At 42.4% G+C, this 22,209-nt stretch overlaps 2 protein-coding genes across 3 annotated transcripts; both read right to left on the reverse strand.

The window, feature by feature from the left end:
• Nucleotides 1-818: 818 nt before the first annotated feature.
• On the reverse strand, nt 819-19,001 carry Cipc (Clock interacting protein circadian). 2 transcript variants are annotated; one of them, XM_001359122.4, is made up of 4 exons: nt 18,406-19,001; nt 7,284-7,473; nt 2,113-2,735; nt 819-2,038 (listed from the first exon to the last, which is right to left on the reverse strand). In XM_001359122.4, the coding sequence occupies exons 2-4, from the start codon at nt 7,453-7,455 to the stop codon at nt 2,015-2,017; spliced, it is 819 nt and encodes a 272-aa protein (XP_001359159.3). In that variant the 5' UTR covers nt 7,456-7,473; nt 18,406-19,001; the 3' UTR covers nt 819-2,014. The 2 variants fall into 2 exon arrangements, with proteins under 2 accessions (XP_001359159.3, XP_015037673.2); XM_015182187.2 differs by lacking the exon at nt 819-2,038 and having other exon boundaries at nt 2,054-2,735.
• LOC4802192 (uncharacterized) lies at nt 3,489-4,613 on the reverse strand. Its single transcript, XM_003736639.3, has one exon. The coding sequence runs from the start codon at nt 4,535-4,537 to the stop codon at nt 3,509-3,511; it is 1,029 nt and encodes a 342-aa protein (XP_003736687.2). The 5' UTR covers nt 4,538-4,613; the 3' UTR covers nt 3,489-3,508.
• Nucleotides 19,002-22,209: the final 3,208 nt, after the last annotated feature.

The following is a 22,209-nucleotide window of genomic DNA, read 5'->3' on the forward strand; positions in this document are numbered from 1 at the left end:
GGGTCTCGTCTGACTCGAGACTATATAAATGTCCATAACTCGCATTGTTGTATATAAATCACGTGCCTCAAACAGATGAAGACGTGAGACGAGTCCGTAAAAAACCCAATAAAATATAAAATAATGCCTGTAAAACTAATAACAATAACATCCACAACGATGGGCCAGACCCAGGCACCCACAATACGACGATTGACCAACGTCAAAAAAAAAAGGTTACTCGACAAATCTGAGATGCCCCTCTGAGAGCTGAGTGCGTCGAATGTCAAGTATTTGGCCAAAAATAGGCTAGAGGTATCTTGGCTGACGTGCAGACAAGAAGGTACTTCCACCATCATAATCATAATCATAATCATAATCAAAGACTCAAAGCCATTGAATGCCACTCAAAAGGTCTGAGCCGGTCGAAGGAGGCCCGACTTAATTGAATGAACTTGAAACAATTGCGGTGTAATTTCATAGACATTCAATGGAGATGCATTATGGCAAAGTATTCGATGGGGTGTTCTACAATCATTTCAAATCGCTTACAACAAAATTAAACATCAAACAAATTATGATGCTTTCATCAGCTTGTACCTAGTTCAAAATCTCTTTGGTATCATGTTTGCCCACGGCCAACGTTTCCCGGAATGACCCATTGTCGTTGTCGTGACTAATTCGATGACAGACTTCCATGTCAAATCTGTGCGACTCGAGACGGTCTCTGAACGCTTTGATTGGGTGTTATTGACACGACCAAATTACTCACTTAGCCATGACTTGTTTGCTTTGATTGGGAAACCAAGAAACCCGCAGGGAAATAAGTACAAACATAATAGATCTATTTATGTTTTTATTTGTCACTAATTTTATTAATGATATAGTTGTTTTGTAGCGATCCGATCTCTTCTAAATGATTTGATATCTCAGCCATTATTGTACGGTAGAAAATGTCAATGAAATACTTATTACTACCATCTATGTAGAGAGTTAGGAAATTATACACATAATTTTGTATGTTTAGTTTAGAATTGGAACAATTAGCTTTGTCTTTAGCATACAATTTGGTTTTACTTTGATTTGCATTGCATTCTGATAACTCCTCCGTATCTATAGGTAGTATCGATATCGGAGATCTATTACGTATAGCGGCTTGCTTTGTTTTTGTCTAAACCAATTGCTTTACATCTCAATCGTGTTTCACATAGAATTATTATATTTTTGTTGTATAATGCCAAAAGCGTTTTGGGTTTTCAATGATTATGATTGGTAAATACTAAATATAGCAATTAAATGTATTATAAATTATTTCTTGAATGTAAAAAATGTTTAACATAAAAAGTACTTAGCATTCTACGGATAAAGATAGATTTTTTTGTTAGACTATCCATGGATTTTTATAAATATTATATTCTCGTGTATGTATATGTTAGACGTAGTTTTTTTTGTTGATCTTTTGTTTAATTGTATGCTCAAAATATTGGATTTTGATGCGTGGTTTTATAAAGATAATCAGTACGAATTGCTCAAAACTAAGTCCCTTGGGAATACGAATTGATATCTTGCTAATTGCAATTCCATAGGATAAATTTTGTAGATGCAGTGTGGCAGTAGCGTTTATGACAGATCAGATGTTTAATTAAAATATATATTCAAACAAATTCAGCAAAAAGTGTTTTAAACTCAATCCGCCCAAAAGTATGCAACGAATGATCATAATTTCAGTGCAGTGTTGAAAATCACGAAATTCAAAATATATGAAAATACAAAAAAATTTCAAAAAAAGCGCGCGCGAAGAGAAGAGATTGAAGAGATTCGCCCGCTCTTAGATTCCGTTCCGCTAGTGGGTGGTGGAGCCACTCGATTCGTCAAGATAACAACAAACAGTGTAATGAGCTGACTGTGAAAACGGGCCGTGTTGGGACCTTAATAGATTAAAATAATAATTCAATGCGCGCTTTGCTAGAGATGTGATTTTGTCTTGGAAGAATAGATAGATGGATTCCTATGAAATTGCAATTGGCGTCCAGCGTCAGCCGAAAACGGGGCATGGGTTCTAAAAAACAAACCAAAAATAATAAAATGGTTAGGCAAGGGCCCTGTCTAGTGGCGCAGCAGCATGTTGCTGACCTTGGTTTCCGCCTTGGGGGGGGCGGTGGTGGTGGTGATCTTCTCGCGGTACTGCCGATTCTCGGGATTGGCCAACACCGAGGCAATGAACTCCGAGGTCTCCAGCTGCAGCTGTGCCAGACGCTTCTGGAGCAGCTTGTTACGCTGCACCAGCTTGATGGTCTTGATGGCAATAGAGAGCAGACCGTCGCTGTTCTGAGGATGGTAGCTATGCTGCTGCTCCTTGGTGGGCTCCTGCGAGTACTCGTAGCCACTGTCGCCATCGTCGTCCATTGACTCAGCTAATACACAATGTCTGGCTGTTGGTGCTCCTCTATGACTGAAGCTGTTACTGCTGTTAGCCATGGTAGGCTGTAATACTGTTTTGATAGACTCGCTGATGGAATGTTGCTGTTGTTGCAGTTGCAGTTGCAGAGGATGTGCAGTCTGGTGCTCTGCTGACTCGATTTGGCCCCGCGCTGATTGCATCTCTGTCTGTATTGCCGCTCTCCTGCTGACCTCCGCCTGTGTGCCACTCCGTGGAGACGACGATACAGCGGCACTGCCTGAGATCACTGGCAGTCTTCGGCGGTGGAGTCTGACCAGGCGTCGGCGACCCGCCGAGTTCATTGAACCCTCGGCTACTGCAAAAAAAATGGTAACAAATAAAAAAATTAGACATTGGATTCAAGTAAGTTATAACTGATAAAAACTTTGCCGCTGAGGCCCTCGTTGAGCTGCTAATCAGTCGGTTGTCAACCGATCAGTGGACTGTCCCTGTCCGTCTGTTTGTGTGCATCGCGTGTGTTGGGGAAACGTGACTCGAAGCGTTTCGCATCAATTTTCAGTCCCAGCAGTCGTAACACTCTTTTTCCATCCGCCAACAGCTGTTGAGTAGTCGACGAGCTCTTGGGAGCTCTGGCAAATAGCAACACACTACCGCATGACCTACACAAACGCCCCCCTTCGCACCATACACCCTTGACACAAATCATTTCCCCAATACCATTTCCGTGACTGTGTCTGTGGTCAGGGTCATGACGGAACCTGCCTCCATTTTTCGACTTAAACATTGCACATGGCAGTCGACGTGCACACATTCGGATCGGAACATTCATTGGGCCCTGCACCTGTTTGCGCTGTGCAAATATAGCTTTTCTTTTTGATAAGCTGCACCCTACTAGCCGCCCCACGAGCAGCCCCACAAACCCCAGTGCCCTGAAACGTGAGTGTGTGACGCAGCATGTAATGGAAGAGTCGACTTCATGGCGCCAGCCTGCAGTGGTTGACAGATATAATGGAATGATGGGGGGTTAGCTACTTATGTGGAAAATATATCACATTTCGCTGAAAAACATAACAGAAAACTACAAATATTTTCCTTCTTTCTCTACCAATAAATCAATAAAGTTCTGATCTATTTATTAGCTTTGGTTCCTTTGAGCTTTGAGGGTTTTCCCTTAATAACCGTGGACAGGACCGATTGCATTTCAACCAGTGGTGTCGAGAGATCTTTAGTGCTCCCGAAATCCTTGTTCTTAATCCAGGTCGAGTGCTCAACCTTATCAAAACGTTCCTCCATTTCCTCGGTCAAATCGTTTATAAAGATGCAAAGCTCATCGATTTCAAAGCGAAGGTCTCGTAGATCTCTCGGCAGACGACTGTTCATTAAAAATTGTTTGTTTAGGCTAAAGAATCGGAAAATGTGGACCTTGGCCGTTGTCTGTGCCTCTATTTTAGATATCTTCTGATGGAGCAAGTAGTGGTAGCGCTCCAGGCAGACGTGCAGTTCGCCGGCCACCTGTAAGACCCACTCGTTGAACTCCTGCGCCCGGGCGGACATGTGGCGCAACTGTTTGTTTATCGAGCACATCCGGAGGCGAAAATCACGCAGGGTGGCGCGCAGATTTTGATAGCGGCAGATCATCTCTGAGATTTCACACTGCAGGCGATGGTGGGCATGCTGGAGGTCACGGACCTCGACCTTTTCCTGGCAACTCAGCTCCAGAGGCTTCGGCCGTTCCGGCATTAGCTCCTGGACTTCAACTTTGACATCCAGCTCTTTCCGTTTGCGCTCAATCTCCTGGCATAGCTGTTGGATTTTGGTGAGATATTCCTCCTCTGGCTGTTGCTCTTCTTCGGGGGCCGTCTGGTCCTCGGATATGGCTTGATTTTGACGCTGCCTAATGGCAAGCTGCATCAGTTCGATGCGTCGGATAATGCAATCGATTTCGGCCACCGCATGCATAGCCCGATCCTCGTCATCCTCTGTGGCATCCTCAGTGTCGGGCGTGGGCTCTATGGCCAACTCCTCCTCTTCCCCCGTGAAGCTGACAGGCTCGTCATATTCAAAGATCTCGATGGTTCTGCATTTCAAGCTGCGCTGTACCATGTCCATGCGATCCAGTGGCATCTTGGCGCAGTCCATGACCGATAATTCATTCATATTGGCTGTGTGTTACTGGAATTTGCGTATGCTTGTTTTTGTTTGTATTCTTAATTGTGTATCTATTTTAGAACTAAGGCAAAGCCTGTTTTGATTTGCCTCCCACATGCACTCAACATTGCGTATACGCCCCGCCCCGTTCCACTTGAGTGCGGCCCCGGCCGGGGGCTCTCAACGGAAATCAGCGAGACGCATGTTCTTGGCATGTGCACCAGAGACAACAATCCTCAACACGATGCGGAAGTATTGATTGCCATTCCCACCCGCCCCATTCAACCCACTGCACCCTCTTTTTTTCTCGAGAATTGACTTACTTCCTGAATTGTCAAATGCCTTTTGCTGGCGTTCGTTCTCTTGTCGCCATTCAACTTATGCAAGATACCCCCTACACTAGTAGAGTACCAGGGTATATTGTATTTGTGTAAATGTTGATTTAGTGGGGCATCAAGAGGCTTTCAAATATCACATAGATCAAGAATGTCCCTAAAGTCTACACTATGTGAAAAATATATACAGCCAGTTCCCTTTTCTACCGAATAATGGATATCCTTTAGTCGTAGATCTTGAACCCTAGGTTTCTCTGATGTTCCAGCACTATTTGCTTTTCTGTAGCAGCAGTCACATGCTCTTGCCTGCGTCTGTCTACGTTTGGCATTGCAATGCATTGCATTTCATTGGGGAGCTGAGGATGGGGCCATGACTGTGACTGTGGCTGTTTTTCTGTTTGCCGTTTGTTGTGCTCATTGCGCCGCCGGCGATCTCGTCATTGATGACTGTGGAATCCACGTTCCTCGTTCCGTGCTCAGCTGATTAGTCAACGGTTAATGCTTTATTAAAGTAAAAATACAATTTAAAAATGCACAAAACGGAGGGCGAGGGCAATGCCCAAAGGCTCCCGTCACCTGCCGCTACCCCAGCCCCCAGACAGGGAACCACGCCCACTCAGCCAGAGGGGGGGCCAAGCGTCGGAAGGCATCCGCACGTGGCCCCATCACACCCATTTTTATTGTAGACCTGTGTGTGCGTATATTTTTCGGTTTTATTTTTATGTGTTGCTGGAAATTAGCAGGGTAGGCAGCAACGAGTACAGCAAAAAAACAAAAAAAAAACACAGGCAACGCTTTCAATGAATTCGCATTGAATATGGCACCAATAAAGCCAGAAGCAGAAGCAGCAACAACAACAAATAAAAAGCACAGTTGGCTAAAAGCAGGCGAAGCAAATGTGCAAAACATGTAAATAAAGAGACCCCCTGCCCCTCCCAGCCCATCAGGCAAAAGTGGCACAGCAGCAACAAAAACGTGCAAAGGTTATGACACACTCACATACCCCACCCTTTTTTCTCGGATGGGCGTGTTATATTTCTCAATAAAAATAGCACTGGTCAGAATATATATTCGCTGTGAAATGGTCGTAAAAATAAGCCCACAAGTTACAGATAAATTTTCCTGAAAAGGCAAAAATCAAATATATATATATATACTTCTGCTCTACCCATGTATTCTTCGACTATCGGGTATTAAAAAACCCCAAAAATATTGCACACCATCAATCAAACGTACGCTTTCATTCATATAAGAATTAATAAATAAATAAATTAAATGTATTTCTTTGAAGGAATTCAAAATAATTCCCCTGGCTATCGCCTGGCGGTAGTCAATGTCCATTTCATTGTTAGTCATGGGGCAATAGATAGATCGCTTATATAAATCTGTCAGGCCGTTTTCACATACGAGCTTCGTCTTACCCAACAGCGACAGGCTACAGCCAGATGGAGGTGGCAGCAGGCAGCCGGCAGCCGGATATGCCATGTGGGCCAATTGCTGACGCAAATTGTTGTAGCATAACCCCAAAGTCGCGTGCCAGCCATGCAACAGTAACAGCCTCAATAAAGGCCAACCAACACTGCCAGCAGCAACATTGGTATCCAACACGTGGAGCGCCAAACGACCCATCAGGGCATGAGGCACGTGCGTCCTCTAGTTCAGCTGTAGACGGAGCAGAGCAGAGAGAGAGAGAGCCCTTGTGGCAAGTGGCAGTGGCAAGGGAGAAAGCAAAGATAGCTGTGGTGACTGGGACTGCGGCGGAGGTGCGGTGAGGGAGCGGTCAAGTTTACATAAATTAATTAAACATGACCGCGTAACGTGAGCGTAAGACGACTGGCAAATGCACAACACAGCAGGGAATCAAGGGAAATAAAGAGCAACTAAAAAAGGAGACAAAGCGTAGATTGCAATAAATATAGAAGGCAATGTTACGTATGCGCCGTGTGCGCCCATGGCAGCGACAGAGAGTTGTCTGCACTGAGACAAAAACAAGAAAAAAGACTTTATTCATCTCAATGATGGAGAGATGGAATGTAAAAAGGGTTTGACAGCCGGTTAAACATTTCGTAAACGATATTGTGGGAGGTTCTTAAACGCAATAAACAACAAGTTACCGAAACAACCTTTCAATCTGCTGAAAATAGAAATATAATTAACTTAAATTATAATGATTACGCCCACATGTGAAGCCCTCCTCAAAAAGGACATGAAACCATACAAAATAATTCATATTTTCTGTTTGCTCAAAGCCTTTTACCCAGCTTATGCCATTAATTGATTTGATTATAATACTCAGAGTAGGCAAAATGGTTTCCTTTTTCTTTCAGTGTGACCGATATCTTTCCCTTATTCCCAGATTGGCTGTTGTGGGTGTCGGAGGGGTCGGCGAGGGTCTTACTGTTACTGGTACTGTTACTCACCATAGCTAAGCACTGAGCTGCCTCGTGCGGCAGCAGCTGCTGGCAAGGATGACGGCGACGTTGATGTTGATGATGTGGTGGTGGCGGCTGATGAAATGACTGCCGTAGCCACGACACGATGTCGCCTCGAATCTCGCAGCGGTTTTTTGTCCGAGCATATGGTGGGTGCCATTTCTTTGGGTGGCTAACACTGCAACAAAGAAAGAAACAAAGCCCGCAATTAATTAGCCGCCAAATTGATTAATTGACTACACGGCCGCTCAGTGCATAAATACGAGTATCCCCACCGCTACTGGACAGCGTCTGCTGCTGCACGCGCTGTCAAGTACGGAATAAAAATAAAATTAAATTCTCAACTCAATTAAATAAAGTTCATTAAACTCGAGCACAAGTCCCACCGCATTCTCTGCAGAATACATACATATGTATATCTTTTGTGGACATTAAATCAGAGCAGGAGCAGCAATTGGAGGGGCCCATAAATCGGTGGCGATAAGCAGAGTAAAAGGAAATACCACAGATTTATATTGCAGTGCACAAAAGAGAACTAGAGTTGGATAAAGTTCTCTTATGAATGGCTTCTTTCGATGCACATTCAAGGGTTCTCGTTGCCCGTAATCCACCATTTAATCTTCATACAGCTGGAGCAGCCTACCCTCTTTGCCATTATAACTACATAAATCACTGGAATCAAACAATCAGCGGCTGCCCCTTCAATGCCCAAAGTTCATAGCCCCAAGTCCCGGGTCTGCGGCCCATATACCGAGTTGACATTTTGGAGAAACACTTTGGTGGCATCAGAATTCAGGACGACGCACAAAAACCACCACAGTCTCATTAAGTGTGCCTCAAATCCTGGCTAACGACCATCGGGCGCCAAAGGTAAATAAACTTAAAGTGAGTTTTGGGTGGAAGCGGAATATTGATGGAGAAAGCATTTTGTGAGCTCATACAAAATTCCTCAAGAGCTCAAGTGCCTGGAGGCAGTCAAATTCAAATTGAAAAACGCCCTGAAAAGCAGCAGCAGCAGACACACCACCAACTACAAAAACAACGACAACAACGGCCACAACAACAACAACAACAACAAGAAACGAGCTTGTTGACGGCACGTGTATCTCTTGAGTGTAATTACATTTGGTAAAAGCGCCCGCGACGATGATGAAATGTTTGTGGCCCTTGACGGCATTCTACCAAGCCAGGCTGCCCCCAACCCTCCAGAACCTAAAAGTCCTTTAAATGCTTGTGGGACGACTAAGAAGATTTCCCCCTCCGACACCCAGTTTGATGTCAATGCGTCAATATGCGTTGAAATTACATTTCATTATTTATGCCTTATCCGTCATCCGATAGTTAAAGCCAGAGCTGGGCTGAGTCGTAGAGTCCTTAGTCATCATTCCAGCCGGCCGGGCAGGGCCAGCAGCAGTGTGGCAGTGGCAGTGAAATGTCTGTTGTGCTGTAACAAAAGACGGCAATGTGCGTAACAAATTCTAAGCCTCCACGAATTGCCCCAATGGCAAATTTAATGCGGCGCGTGGCAGACCTTATGGAGCGTGGCACCAGCCACCCAGAACCCCGAAGATGGGACAACAAAGTGGGAGACAGCCAGCAAGATGTTTCCTACGATTAAAATGTGAGCCAAGGTAAGATGGTATATTTAAGGAGGCCGGGCCTAAGCTTCTATTAAACTATTGTTGGAGTTCAACCACCATGCAAATTCTATTAATATTTAATCCTTTGTTGGTGGCACAATTAGAAACACGTTTTGTTTTCGGCACAAAGACACCTGTTGTTGGGGTTCTCCACCGCCGTTACATTTTACTGGCTCTGGGGTCAAGTCAATCAAGCAACTTTGGTGAGATTTCCCGCTGCGTGCGTACAAATTAGCCAATAATTGTTCAACATGACACGCCACACGAAAACACAGCAGAAACACGAACCGAACTGTCAGCTGTCATAGAAAAAAGTGGAAACAAAACAGCCGCGCGAGGCAAAACAAAAGAATCTGCGCGCTTATGCCAATGACTTTTCACACGCCAACAGTACAGAACGGAAAGGAAATTTGATTTCCTTTCTGTCTGGTTTGTGTGTTTTTTCCTCGTTCTTTATGCTTTATTTTGGAAATTGTTGAGGCGTCTCAAGGCAAGGCAATTGTGGCCGGCGGCAAGACACAAAGAACCACCACAATATTTTGTCCAAAATGCGAGTTCCAGAGGTTAAGGAACTCTCTTCTCTCTGGCGGTGTCTGTGCCCGTGCGTGTTCGTCTGCCAAGGCGTTGCCATTTTCAAATGTATTTGTCATGTGAAACGTGAAACGCTTCGGGCATAGCATATGTATCAGTGTACCTCCCTCATCCAGTGAGTGGCATCATTCTCTCAGACATATGTATGTGAGCCCAGCAGATATACAGCTTTGTTACTGCTAATAGTGGTCTTTCCAGAAACTTAAATCGGTTTGCAGATGTTACACACAGGAAAAAATGCAACAAAATTGTTATATTCACACTAAGATATACAAATATATACCAATAAATTGGTTCCGAGAGTGTAAATTGTACGTGTATTTTAATATTAATAAGAAAATATTAAATTAAAATATATTTCATGGTTACATAAGGTATATTTCATATCTAAATTAACTAACTTCAATGTATTTAAATATATTTCCTACCCTTCCTACCCTACCCATAATATATTATATATATTATAAACTGTTTCCTATTTAAATTTTTTATAAATTTATCTTGAAATCGAAAAGAATTGTATCTTATTCATTCTTTTTGCAATCCAAACAAACGAAACCCAAGCCTAAATTCATATTAAATGCTAGTATTTTGCCCATAGGTGTATGGCAGTCAACCCGTCTGGCTTCTTGTTCTCGCGTGTTTGGGGCGCACGCAGCGCACATGAAGGGAAACGTTTTAGATTGCACTTGGGTCTCGTTTCTCAAAATGTGTCTGCCGGCAATTGCCGTAAAGATCCCTTAAATATGCCTTGAAATATTCATAAATAAAATTACCAACCTTAGGGGAGAAGAGTGAAAGCCAACAGCAGAACTTTAATTTAGAAGATAACAAAACGGTGCGTATACTTAATATTAACTTGATTCTTTTTTTCTCTTTTGCCATTACGTCACTTGCATATGTACATTCTTTGTCACTGTCGCTTTTCTCAACCTCGGACTGCCTTGCCTTGTCTAATGTCTAATCTGTAATGGGGTATTCCATTTATTTCTGACCTTATCTAACAACTTTACACGCGCCGCACATTGAAAGACACCGCCAAAGCGAACAGAAATCTCATTTTTGTTGTATTTGTTTTTGACTATAAAACTTTCCATTGCATGTGTATTTTATTATTATTTCTTACATTCACTGTTTACCCCAGCCAGGCCAATGTTTGCTTGAGATTTGTATAGTTGTTTAGCCCCAGATACACTGCCTTTTCTCAGGTGTGGGTATAATTACTATTGAAGGTGATTGGAAATCAATCGAATGTTCAATAGAACTTGCATTTAGGTTTCCGAAAATAAAAGATAAAAAGTCTACGGATATGACTCTTTTGTTTATGATTGTAATCAATAGTATTACAGTTCTCCGGGAGCATCTTTGAACGTGAAGGGACAGTGCCTTCATTCCTTTAAACAACATTACATCTGTCATAATTAAGTCTCATGCCATAGCTTGTTAGGACTTAGCTGGAACTGCTCATGTTCAACCTGATATGACGACAACGCCAGGAACTACAACTACATAGACACAGCCACAAACTCAACCTCAGCGTAAAAGTGTTCATTTTCCTTCTTATCTGGACACATGCGCCGGAAAGTCAGACAGCAACACCAACGACGAAACCTACTCTGTGGCAAGCCAATTTCCACAAAACGAAGCACATGTACCCTTGCTTGTGGATGGCTGTAGGAACGAGTCATTTTTAGGCTTGAAATAATAATCACCTCTGAAAGAGTATAGTGAAAAGAGCAGGCAATCGACATGCGTCATAATAGTATTTAGATACGGTTATGGCTGGCAAAAACGTGCCAGCAAACGGAAGAGACTTGCCACAACGGAGGAGAAAAATGAGAGCAGAGCCATACTCGTGTATCAGCCCTCAAGCGACACTTGCTAAGAGCGGTCTAGACAACGTTCCAACGATTAGCATGGTCCCATCGCAAAAGTGCCGCTGCCACTGCTGCCTGACGCTGCTGCTTCTGTTTATAATCAATTTTCGGTTAGCCATCGGAAAGGCGATAAATGTTTATGATGGCAACAAGGAAAGCAAATAATAAAAACCGAAAAACATCAAATGAGACACACGTGTGCCAAATAATGACTACCCAGCCGATAAGCGGAATCCAATAACAAAAGCGAGCCGGACCCATAGCCACACACTCCGCTCTGACAGACGATTCCCAGACAGACTAACAGAAAAAGACAGACATTGTCTGTCTCTGGGGTCCAATGTGCAATCCAGCATAAATTTCTACTTAAGGCAAACAAATAATCCCAAGCTCAAGCCAATCTCTGACTAATCGCTACTCATTTTGTATAAGAATTAAATACAAGCAGACGCTTTTAATAAGGTAAACAATCAGTATTATTTCCCTTGATTACAGGCAATGATGAAATTTCTATTGAATTTTAATTTTTTGTTTTGTAATCCATAAAGAAAGTATGGAAATATATAAAGTAATTCCTCAAATTTTGCACCAGCAATAAATTAAGATTTTATTCTTTTGTTTCTTTCCGCTTATTATCCACAACAAAAATCAATCAAACAATCAAATTAGCTAAACGCTTGAGTGCCTTAAACCATAATAAAACATTGATTGTCAAAACATTAGAGCCGAAACCCGATCTCCGGAATACATAAAACATAAAACACAAATGTGACTGTGTGGTACAGAAAGGTGCGTTTATAATTGATGAATCTGTGGAGATCAAGCACAGATCTTTGCATATCGCGCAGACCACTGCTGCTGCCACCGAAGAGAATGTTTTAATTTTCAAGTTCTCGATTTTATTGACAACTTTTTTATTTTATTCGATTCGATTCGATTGTTGAGGGGCTAATTGGACCGAACAGAGCCTGTTCATTGTTCGTTGACTGCCACTTTGAATGAATTTAATGATTCGTGAACATAAATTTTGGGGCCTTCGAGAGCTTGACATTTTGTCGGCAATAATTCGTGGTTGACTCGTTTCATTGGCACATCATAAAAATGTTGTGCGCAACATTTACCATTGATAAATTAATTAATTTTTCGTTGCTTTGGCACGTGTGTCTCAATGTGCCTCGAGTATACTTGATGCTGGCAAAGTCTGAGCCAGTTAGAAATAGATTTGTTATTGTAGAATATTTCAAATGGAGGTGCGCCAAAAGTTATGTTTAATAAACAAATTTTAATCTTACATTTAAAAACATCCATTTATTTTACTCACTTCCCTTTCTTTGTTGTATGTACCCATTGAGACAACTCCACGTCACGGCCCCTCTACTACTCTTAATGGCCGAAACATGTTTTGATTTCGAAACAACCATTTACTTCAAAACCAGCTAACACACCACTTGACAGATTCTGTTCCAGGTCAAGGTCTCTCTTTCTTTTATCAGCATTTAAATATTATAAATTAATCTAGTTGATGATAATCTACGTACTCGTACATCGGACATCTTCCCGGAAACATTCCGCTCGTGGGTTCAAAAGTCAGGCAACCGTTGGTTCCGTGAGTCAGCCAAAATTGAGTGAGTGGATGACAACTCTATGAGCCTGAACCCCTAGTTCAGGTTAGGTTACAAAAGAGTGCGGCAGTCAGAGTCGGATGGCCAAAGGAGTTCACTGAAAAAGCCCCCAGTGGGTAATCCCCCAGAAGCCAATACCGGCGCGTGTGTTGGCCATCAGATGTTTTGTTTGTCCATTCCCCCAGCCCCCATACTACACTCGACTCGTTTCCTCAGCTGCGTATCCCGCCTTTGTTTAATTTATGCTTTGCCTAGTGGCTGTATGGCAGTGAAATATAATTCGCTAATGTGCCCATAAAATTAGAAAAAAATAAAATAAAACAAAATGAAACAAAACAAAAGATGGGAAGAGATGCCAACACAATAATTGTGTACTGTTTGTCTTAGCCGCACGTGTGTCACTTTTATAATGAAGCATGAGAAACAGAGAAAGACAGAGTGAGCCAAAAGATGGGACATCAGAGTTTACTTAGTCTACCGCTCACTCTTTTACCCCTTGATCATAAAGTACAGAAGGTAGATGTACTCATATCTATGTACTATGTCTGCCCGTCCATCCCCATCGAATAAGGAAAAAAGGCTGGACTCAAATTTGTGGTAGTTTGCATAAAATTAATGTTAGTACATATATTTATATATATTTTTGAATTTATTTGAGTTTCTATCCTAGTGCTAAAATTTTTACTTATATTTAATTTAAGTCTAATATTCAAAATATTTTAATATTTTTTATGTGATTTGGATATTTAAGATTTACTTAGATCATTTCTTATTTATTACACCAATGAAATATAAGTATCTCACTCAAACCGCTAAGATTCTGTCCATATAATGGGTATCCCAAATTCGATACAGCCCTCGGCAGCGTTCTTCCTCTCCCTCTGAAACCCACACTCGGACAAATACACGCGCGTGCATTAATTTACGGTTACATTTACTTAAGCGTCGTGTCTCTCGTTATTGGGTCAGCAATTAGTAGAACGAATTCCGAGTGCGGTCGGGCATATTATCTATACATATCTATGTATGTGTATATAGTGTTTGCCTAGTTGCTGACCATCTAGTTAGCCGATACACGTAGGAGCGCCCATTGCCATACATTGCAGACGAAGGATCGACTGTGGTATGGGGAGTGTGAAATCTCATTAATCATCAAGCTTATGGCGCCCTGGGCTGGAGCTGGTTCTGCGGCTAGGATTGAATATAATTACGTGTCATTTTAATAACTGAGCAACTGGAAAACTAGAGTTATATCACCCGGCAACAGTAAATTATGGCAATTTCCGCTGTTAACCAAATTAAACGCACACACATTACTGATACGTCATGTGGTCGAGACGGCGGTCAAACTTCTGGGAGTAGAAGCGTTGAATAAATTTCTAAGGGAATAAATTATTTCACTTCCCACTTGCCACATCACACAGCATCCTATTGAAATCCGTTTGATTTTATTAAAATAATACACCCGCTTTTGACTGGGCGGAAATGGCTAATACTCGTATATTTCAAGGGATTTGAATAAATCTCCATGGATCCCACATAATAGTAATCTCCCTAATATGCCATTAGGCAAATTAATTATACCCATAGAAAATTAGGCAATTTTGTATTGTTATGGCTGTGTCTCGTGTTTCACATTTGGCATTCATGGGCGTTCGGGTCGGCTAATACAGTAGCCGTTAACATTTTGTGTTTCTTCGAAATGTTACAGTTTAGAATGCCTCTACCACCCACAGATACTCGAACACACAGACACAGACACAGAGACAGGGACAGACGGAGACCGGCACAGATGCGTCGCACACGTGCGACTCAAAAGAGACAGACGACGAAGCGAACGACATGACCAAAAGATAAAGCGAAAAAGAGAATTAATTTTGTAGTTGCCGGCATAAATTAAAATGCAAAAACAAAAAAAGCTCACACAAAGCCAAGCCACACACAAATACTAGTAAGGGAAATTGCAAAAACAAAGACGACCCTGTCAGTCAGTCGCAGCCGCAGTCGACGGCTTCGGTAGCCCAATTGCCACTAGCAAGCGAAGCCATGGCAAGGGCGACCATAACTGTGAAAAATCCCAGCAAAAAGCATACATATTGTACATACTTGTCTCAGTTTTTCTCGCTGTGCATGGTAGCACAGCCTAGAGTCGCGGAGAGAGAGAAAGAGAGATAAAAGCTTCTGCTCTCTCTCCCCTCAATCTGACACACAAGCCATCAGAGAGCTGGCTGGGCAAAAACAATGAAAGCCTTCATCCCAAACTCTCTCTTCAAATGTGTGTTAGGCTGTGTACGTGTGTGTGTAAGCTACAGAGTTCCTCTTGTTTTTTTTGTTCTTATTGAATTAACGACGCACGTGTTGCGCCTTCCCCAAGCTGCGCGCGCTCTCGTTTCCCCCTCAATCGGGGCAGAGCCCAAAGCCAGCATTGCGCTCGCAGTCGCTGTCATAGTATCTGCCCCTGATCAGCGTATCAACAACGCTTTGCTGTTTTTTTTTTTTGTTTTTGCTTTTGTTTATATTTATATCGGATGGAGCTTGTTCTTATTTGTTGCTGTAATTCGGAACGCGCGCGCTCGAGCAAAAATGATAAATCTACGATTATGGTCGTCATGGGGTGTCAGGAATGGGGCGGCCACAAGGCACACGCGCAAAAGTTACCTATCATACGTGTAGATACAGATATGGTTATGCCAATGTGCACATGGCCACGTATATGTGACGACTTCCTGCTAATGCCATTGACCAGACGGAGAGTGTATAAGTATTTTTTGAAAAAGTTTCCACCCATAAAAACATATTTCCACGTAAAGCCTTCACAGATTTGCGGTTTATTGTCTTAAATGCCTAAGACACCACTTGAAAAAGCTTCTCCATTCCATTGTTATACCAGCGACTTGTCAAGCCCAAAGTCGAAGTTAAACAAATGCATTGATTCCACACTGAATAAACAAATAAACAAACAGCTGTCATCACTGACTGATTCACTTTAGCTGAGACATCGCTTCTTCTCTTCTCCGTATAGCTCCAGACACCACACCACCGCACAAAGAAAGAGCAGCTGCAAAAAGTTGCTCTCAAAAAGTGGCCACGATTTCTCCACATTTGTTAGTTCTTTTTATACCCGATACTCAAAATGAGTATTGGGGTATATTAGATTTGTGGTAAAAGTGAATGTGTGTAACGTCCAGAAGGAATCGTTTCCGACCCCATACAGTATATATATTCTTGATCAGCATCAATAGCCGAGTCGATTGAGCCATGTCTGTCTGTCCGTCCGTCCGTCTGTCCGTCTGTCCGTCCGTCCGTCTGTCCGTCCCCTTCAGCGCCTAATGCTCAAAGACTATAAGAGCTAGAGCAACGATGTTTTGGATCCAGACTTCTGTGATATGTCACTGCTCCAAAAATATTTCAAAACTTTGCCCCGCCCACTTCCGCCCCCGCAAAGGGTGAAAATCTGTGGCATCCACAATTTCGACGATACGAGAAAACTAAAAACGCAGAATCGTAGAAGATGATCATATCTTCTAGAGTGCAAAATCTGAACCAGATCGTATAATTATTACAGCCAGAATCACGAAAACAATTTCACTCTTTCTCGCTCTGTCTCTCTCTAACACACAGGTTTCATGGTCGGTTTTGCCAATTGTAAAATATGAGTTCAAGGATCTCAGAACCTATAAAAGCCAGAGCAACCAAATTTGGTATCCACACTCCTGTGATATCGGACCTTGACCGTTTCCTGTCCAAATTTCGCCACACCCCCTTCCGCCCCCGCAAAGGACGAAAATCTGAGGCAACCACAAATCTCAGAGACTATTAAGGCTAGAGTAACCAAATTTGGTACACACACTCCTTTAAGATGTCACTATAAAACGTATATCTCAGAATTTCGCCCCACCCCCATCCGCCCCCACAAAGGACGAAAATCTGTTGCATCCACAATATTGCAGATTTGAGATAACTAAAAACGCAGAATCATAGATAATGACCATATCGATTAGATTGCTGAATCTGGATCAGATCAGATCATTTTTATAGCCAAAAGGAACAAATCAATTTGCAGTGGCTACGCAGCGCCCGACGTCACGCTCAGACTGATTTTCTGTCTCTCTCGCACGCACTTTTTGTCGTGTCGTTTAATATTAGCGCCGTCTGCTGGAGGAGAGCCATACTGACTTAGTATCGGGTATAACCGTAGAGTTGCGGTGTCCGCAGCAACTCACAACGTTCCCCCTCGTTTTTACTGTGCTTATGGGGAGACAATGGTTTATGTTTATTTGGAGTTTCCTCAGAGAACGTTTCACACGCCAAGGCTGTGTTTATTGTTCAAGTGAAAGAAAACATCTGTATGGGGAGAGGAAGTTCTTTATGTGGCGTTTCTTGGTATCATAATAAATAAGCATTGGCCTGGCCATATCTAACGCACATTCGAGACGAAGTTTTGCTTAGTTCCCAAAAAGTAAACAATTTTCTATTAAAACAAAAGCTATAAATATGGAGTATATTGCTTGAAACATTTAACCTTTATTCTTGTATCGAAAAAGAAAAGATCAGTTTTATGGTTTATTCTGATATGATCCTCTTGTTACAATGGAAAGGACAGATAATTGTTTATTTATGCATTCTCTGGATCTCTTGGATCTGAACTTCTTCTGACATAAAAAATCTTTGGCTGACAAAAAAATCATACATGGTTCATATAGTTTTATTGATTTTCGCTATTCAAAATACTTAGAAAACTTCAAATCATCTTTTAAATGCTCTCCTGAACCGTTTTTAGGTGCTTGGGCTACCCAACATCCCGTTATTTGTATTTTATCATATTTTGCTTTTATTGCTTAGCATTTTATTGCTAATTTTTGTCCCTATTCTAAAGTGTTTTTGCTTCTGCTTATTAATATGTTTACCTTGACATTGTGAGCTTTTATGCGCCTAGAGAAATCAATATTGCGCATACGCCATGTGACGCGCTGTAATGCATTTTGGGTGTTGCAACAGACAGGACCGCCCACCAAAAGGCCAAAGGCCATGACATGCGTCAATGGGACTGGGCTCATAGAGCAATGGCGAATCCTGACCTAAATTCGTCCTTGAGAAGGTGAGGGTAAAAAATGCGAGGCCCACACAAAGATATACCCGAGGCCGTGAGGTTGAGAGCGAGACCAGACCCGAGCAGAGCAGCATCTCTAGCGCGGTGAGAGCTTTCAGCATCGGAAGTCGACTGTCAAATGCAATTTTTTTATTATTATTTCGCGCGGCACGTGTGGCCCACAAATGTTTGGCAAATGCTAATGCTAATGCTGGGAGATTTATGGCACAACCTTTTTGTATGGCCTTGAGGGGGCGGGGCATCGGGGCACTTGGCGGAGTAGGGACTTACCGCTTTGTGTGAGCGTTCCAGGAAATGCGGTAGGAATGATGGGGATGTTGATTTGTTGGTTTGTTGGTTTGTTGTTCTTCCGGTTGGCTAAACTCTTTTTGGGAGCGCACTCAAACACACGCACAAAGACACAGACACAGAAACAGATCAGAATGGCAGCATAAACACGCTTCTTTTAATTTATTGCACCCTCATTGAAAATAATGAGCATATTTCTCGCTCTCTATCTCTCTCTCTCTCTCTCTCTGCCCCTGGCGCGCTTTCGTTGTTGTTTTCACACGCTTTTAATCTATTCTAGGTGGGATGTGCACGAGCACGGACTAGACCTGGGTAGAGGTGTGTGTGCAAATTCATAGACGCCGACGTCGACGTCGACGGCAATGGCAACACGCGCGCCAAACAAAACTTTCGCTTTCGTTGCGCGTGGGGTCGCCGCAACAACAAGAACAACAGCAGCAGCACACTCACACTCGCACGAACACGCGCGCTCGCAAACAACAAACACGACGCTTTCAAAGCTTGGCAGTGCTATATATCCCGTTACTTGGGAGGCGAACCGAACCGTACGACCGTGCGAAGCAGAATGAACGCGAGCCATGGACCGAGCGTCGTTTAAATGGCCCCGCCGCACAGTGGGTACGTTTGACTTAAACCGCGGTAAAAATCTCAGCTTTTCAGCCAGTGAAGATGTTGTCACAATTGAACACATTTAGAAAAGGAAAATGTTTCCTTTATCCACATGATACAATTTATTTACAATATTCAATATTCCAATTTGTTTCAGACATGCTTAAATTATTCTCTTAATAATGGTTTTAATGGCCTTAATGATGAAATTTTGGAATACTTATACATTATAGAGTTTTTTTTATCCCCTTGCACTTTGCCAGTATTATCTGATTAAATATTCTTCATTTTAGCTGATAAGTCATTAATTAACTAATTGACTTTTGTACGCAAATTAATCTGATCCATATACAATATGTAATACTAATTAATCTTATCTCTATAATACAATCTCAATAAAATATGGTGCCTGACAGTAAATTTGATTTTCACATGAGCACAAGCATCTATCAACAGATAAAATGTGAAATAAAAACTATTTTTAGCCATATAGAGCAAAAACAAACCAAAACCGTTGACACATATTTGATTTGAAAAGGCCCACGCATTTGTCGCACGGACAGAAGTGTTTCGGCAACAATGTTGCGGCAACAATTTATTACACTAAGGCCATGTCTACACTGTCCGAAAATATTCACTTGGTTCCATCGAGCCTTTTGTTTTGGGTTAAGTTTTCGGTTCTGTTTGGGGCCTGTCTGCCTGCTTGACTGCTTGCCTCCTGCCCAGCCCCTGGGGCCCACAAGGCCCGCGCACCCCACCCATGGACAGGCAATTTTGTCGCACGTGTCGGAAATTTTGTTACGGCCGATTGCTTTCGCTTCCTCCTTCCCACCGTCTCTGCCCCCTTTCGCACTGCTTGCGTGTTTGTGTGTGTGTGTGAGTGTGCTTGAATGAGTTGTGTTTGTGTTGATGGTTGGATATACAAACATATATATGTATGTATTTTTGGGGGCCCACATTTCTCGCTGTTGTCGTAATGAAAAGGCAATTCAATGGCCTTTGGCTTTTCTCGGGTTTGGTTTGGTTGGGGCCAAGCAGCGGAGCCTCAGCCTCAGCGCTCAGCATTAGCACTGCTTGCGAAACTAACGGTAAACAGGCGGGCGATGTCTGATTTCCTGTTTCGCTTTAATCGTCTGGTTCTGAGAGTGACGTTAACTGTCGTCTGGCCGAAAGAACCGAAGATGGCAGCAAAAGGCGAGCAGAAAACAATAAAAGAGGAATTAGCATAACACATGAGTCGACAGTTGTCGCCATCTCGTTCTCCGCCGTCTCCTCTCTCTCTTTCTCCCTTCTATCACATTCATTCTTTCTTTATGTGTGATTTTAATGGGCTCGTGGGTGTCTGCAAAGGCCTGGAGACAGGGGCATACACTTTTTTCTATTTCAATTGCCGACACGTGTTTGCGCGTGAAACAAAAGAAACATTCCTTTAATAAACTGGGCCGTATGACTGGCTGGGGTTGGGGGACAAGCATCATAACATTTGCATTTGTCTGTAAACCGCACGTTTACCGTCTCGGTGTCATTTAATTGCCATTAACCAGATGGGCGTGGTCGCGTTTTTGTGCGTGAATGTTATAGACATAACCTCCCTCCCCCAAGGATCCCCACATAATTGTCTATAAAATTTAAGTGCGTAATCAAGTGTACGCCCAAATTTAGACACCGCGGAATCAAACACGCGCTGTCCACATCATCACGCACGCAGCAAGGCAAATTGCCGCCCGTCTGCTACCTTTCCATCACCGCCTAATTAAATGGGTGCTTAAATCAGCAAAAACATAACAAAAGTTAACGAGATCTTAGCGGTTCATTTACCATCAGATGATACCCTAAATGAGGACCAGGAATACTTTGAAAACTGCCTCCGATCCGTTGTATTTATGATATATACATGTACATATGTTTATGTTTCGTAAATCTTTACTTTATTTATAATCACCTTTCAAATCGGTTTTGTAATAAATCGCACTCTATTTGATCCACCAACCGACAGGTCAGCTCTTTTTCGTAGCCAACATTTCGAGCCGTCCGCATACGCCGAATAAGTTTCGCAATTTTGTATGGTGTAAGTGCTTAGACTTTGCTAAAAATAAAGTATTTAATTCTTTTTTTGTTTCTTAGGAACACAATGACTCGGCAGAGTGGGGAATATGCCGGTGTCGGTGTCGTTTTTTGTTATGGTCGTGCAGTTATCAATTGATACGATACCCGGCGGACCGATGTTTTCTTTTTAAGGCGGGGAGAGACTCGTATCACTGGAACGAACACACGCCGCCTGTGCGAATGCTTTTGCGAGTGAGTGTGTGTGTAACAATAACAATGACAATGACATGCGCCGACTGCTCGGTACTCGCGATACACACGGTTTGTGCCGGTTTTTTCCCGGCATGTGTCAGATTTTTGTTGTCTTTGCTATACCCCCCGCCACACACCCCTTTGTATTTTATTTTTAATTATTTGTTCTTTTCTTTTTTGAGTCAACTCTTGTTGTTTTTGTCCCTGCACATGCCCAATGTCAAGGCCTCTTCAGAAAATAAACACAGAAACTTGCCGAAAATACTCCGCCAAGTCAAATTTGCATATAGCGCATATTTGTTTCGCACATAGCGTTCTCTCATACTATACAAACGTGTGCATGCCTTAGGGAAACCGAAAAAACAAAAAAAAAGAAATAAAAACAAACCCATGCGCCGTTCTATGGGGAGCAAAATACAGATACGCGTTGCGTGTGGGCATGAGCCGATGGCCCCCAGCAGCCTCTACATCTACACATCCACATGTGTATGTACATCTATATACTCTTTCATAAAACATACTGATACGGACAGATTGATAGCGTATGGTAAAAGCAAAACAAAAAGAACTCACCTCCATTAAAACACTTGGCAACAAATCTGAGCTTCGAGGAAATAAAATGTACATTAGCATGTAATTACTCGTAACCTTGAATATTATAATTTCTTCCAAAACATACAAATTTATGAATATGTACATAATTCTATTAAATTTCCCAACTTTGTTAGGCAGTGTTTTTAAACGAAAAATGTCAACATTTCACATTGAGAATATACATATGTATTTATTAGACCTACGTCAGAGCCCGCTATAAATACTTAATCTCAGCAGCAACAAAAGATAGATCTTGCTGAAGTATAGTGATCGCCCAAGGATTAC

The sequence above is a fragment of the Drosophila pseudoobscura genome, chromosome 2, assembly GCF_009870125.1.
Source record: "Drosophila pseudoobscura strain MV-25-SWS-2005 chromosome 2, UCI_Dpse_MV25, whole genome shotgun sequence".
In the NCBI taxonomy this organism is placed as follows: domain Eukaryota; kingdom Metazoa; phylum Arthropoda; class Insecta; order Diptera; family Drosophilidae; genus Drosophila; species Drosophila pseudoobscura.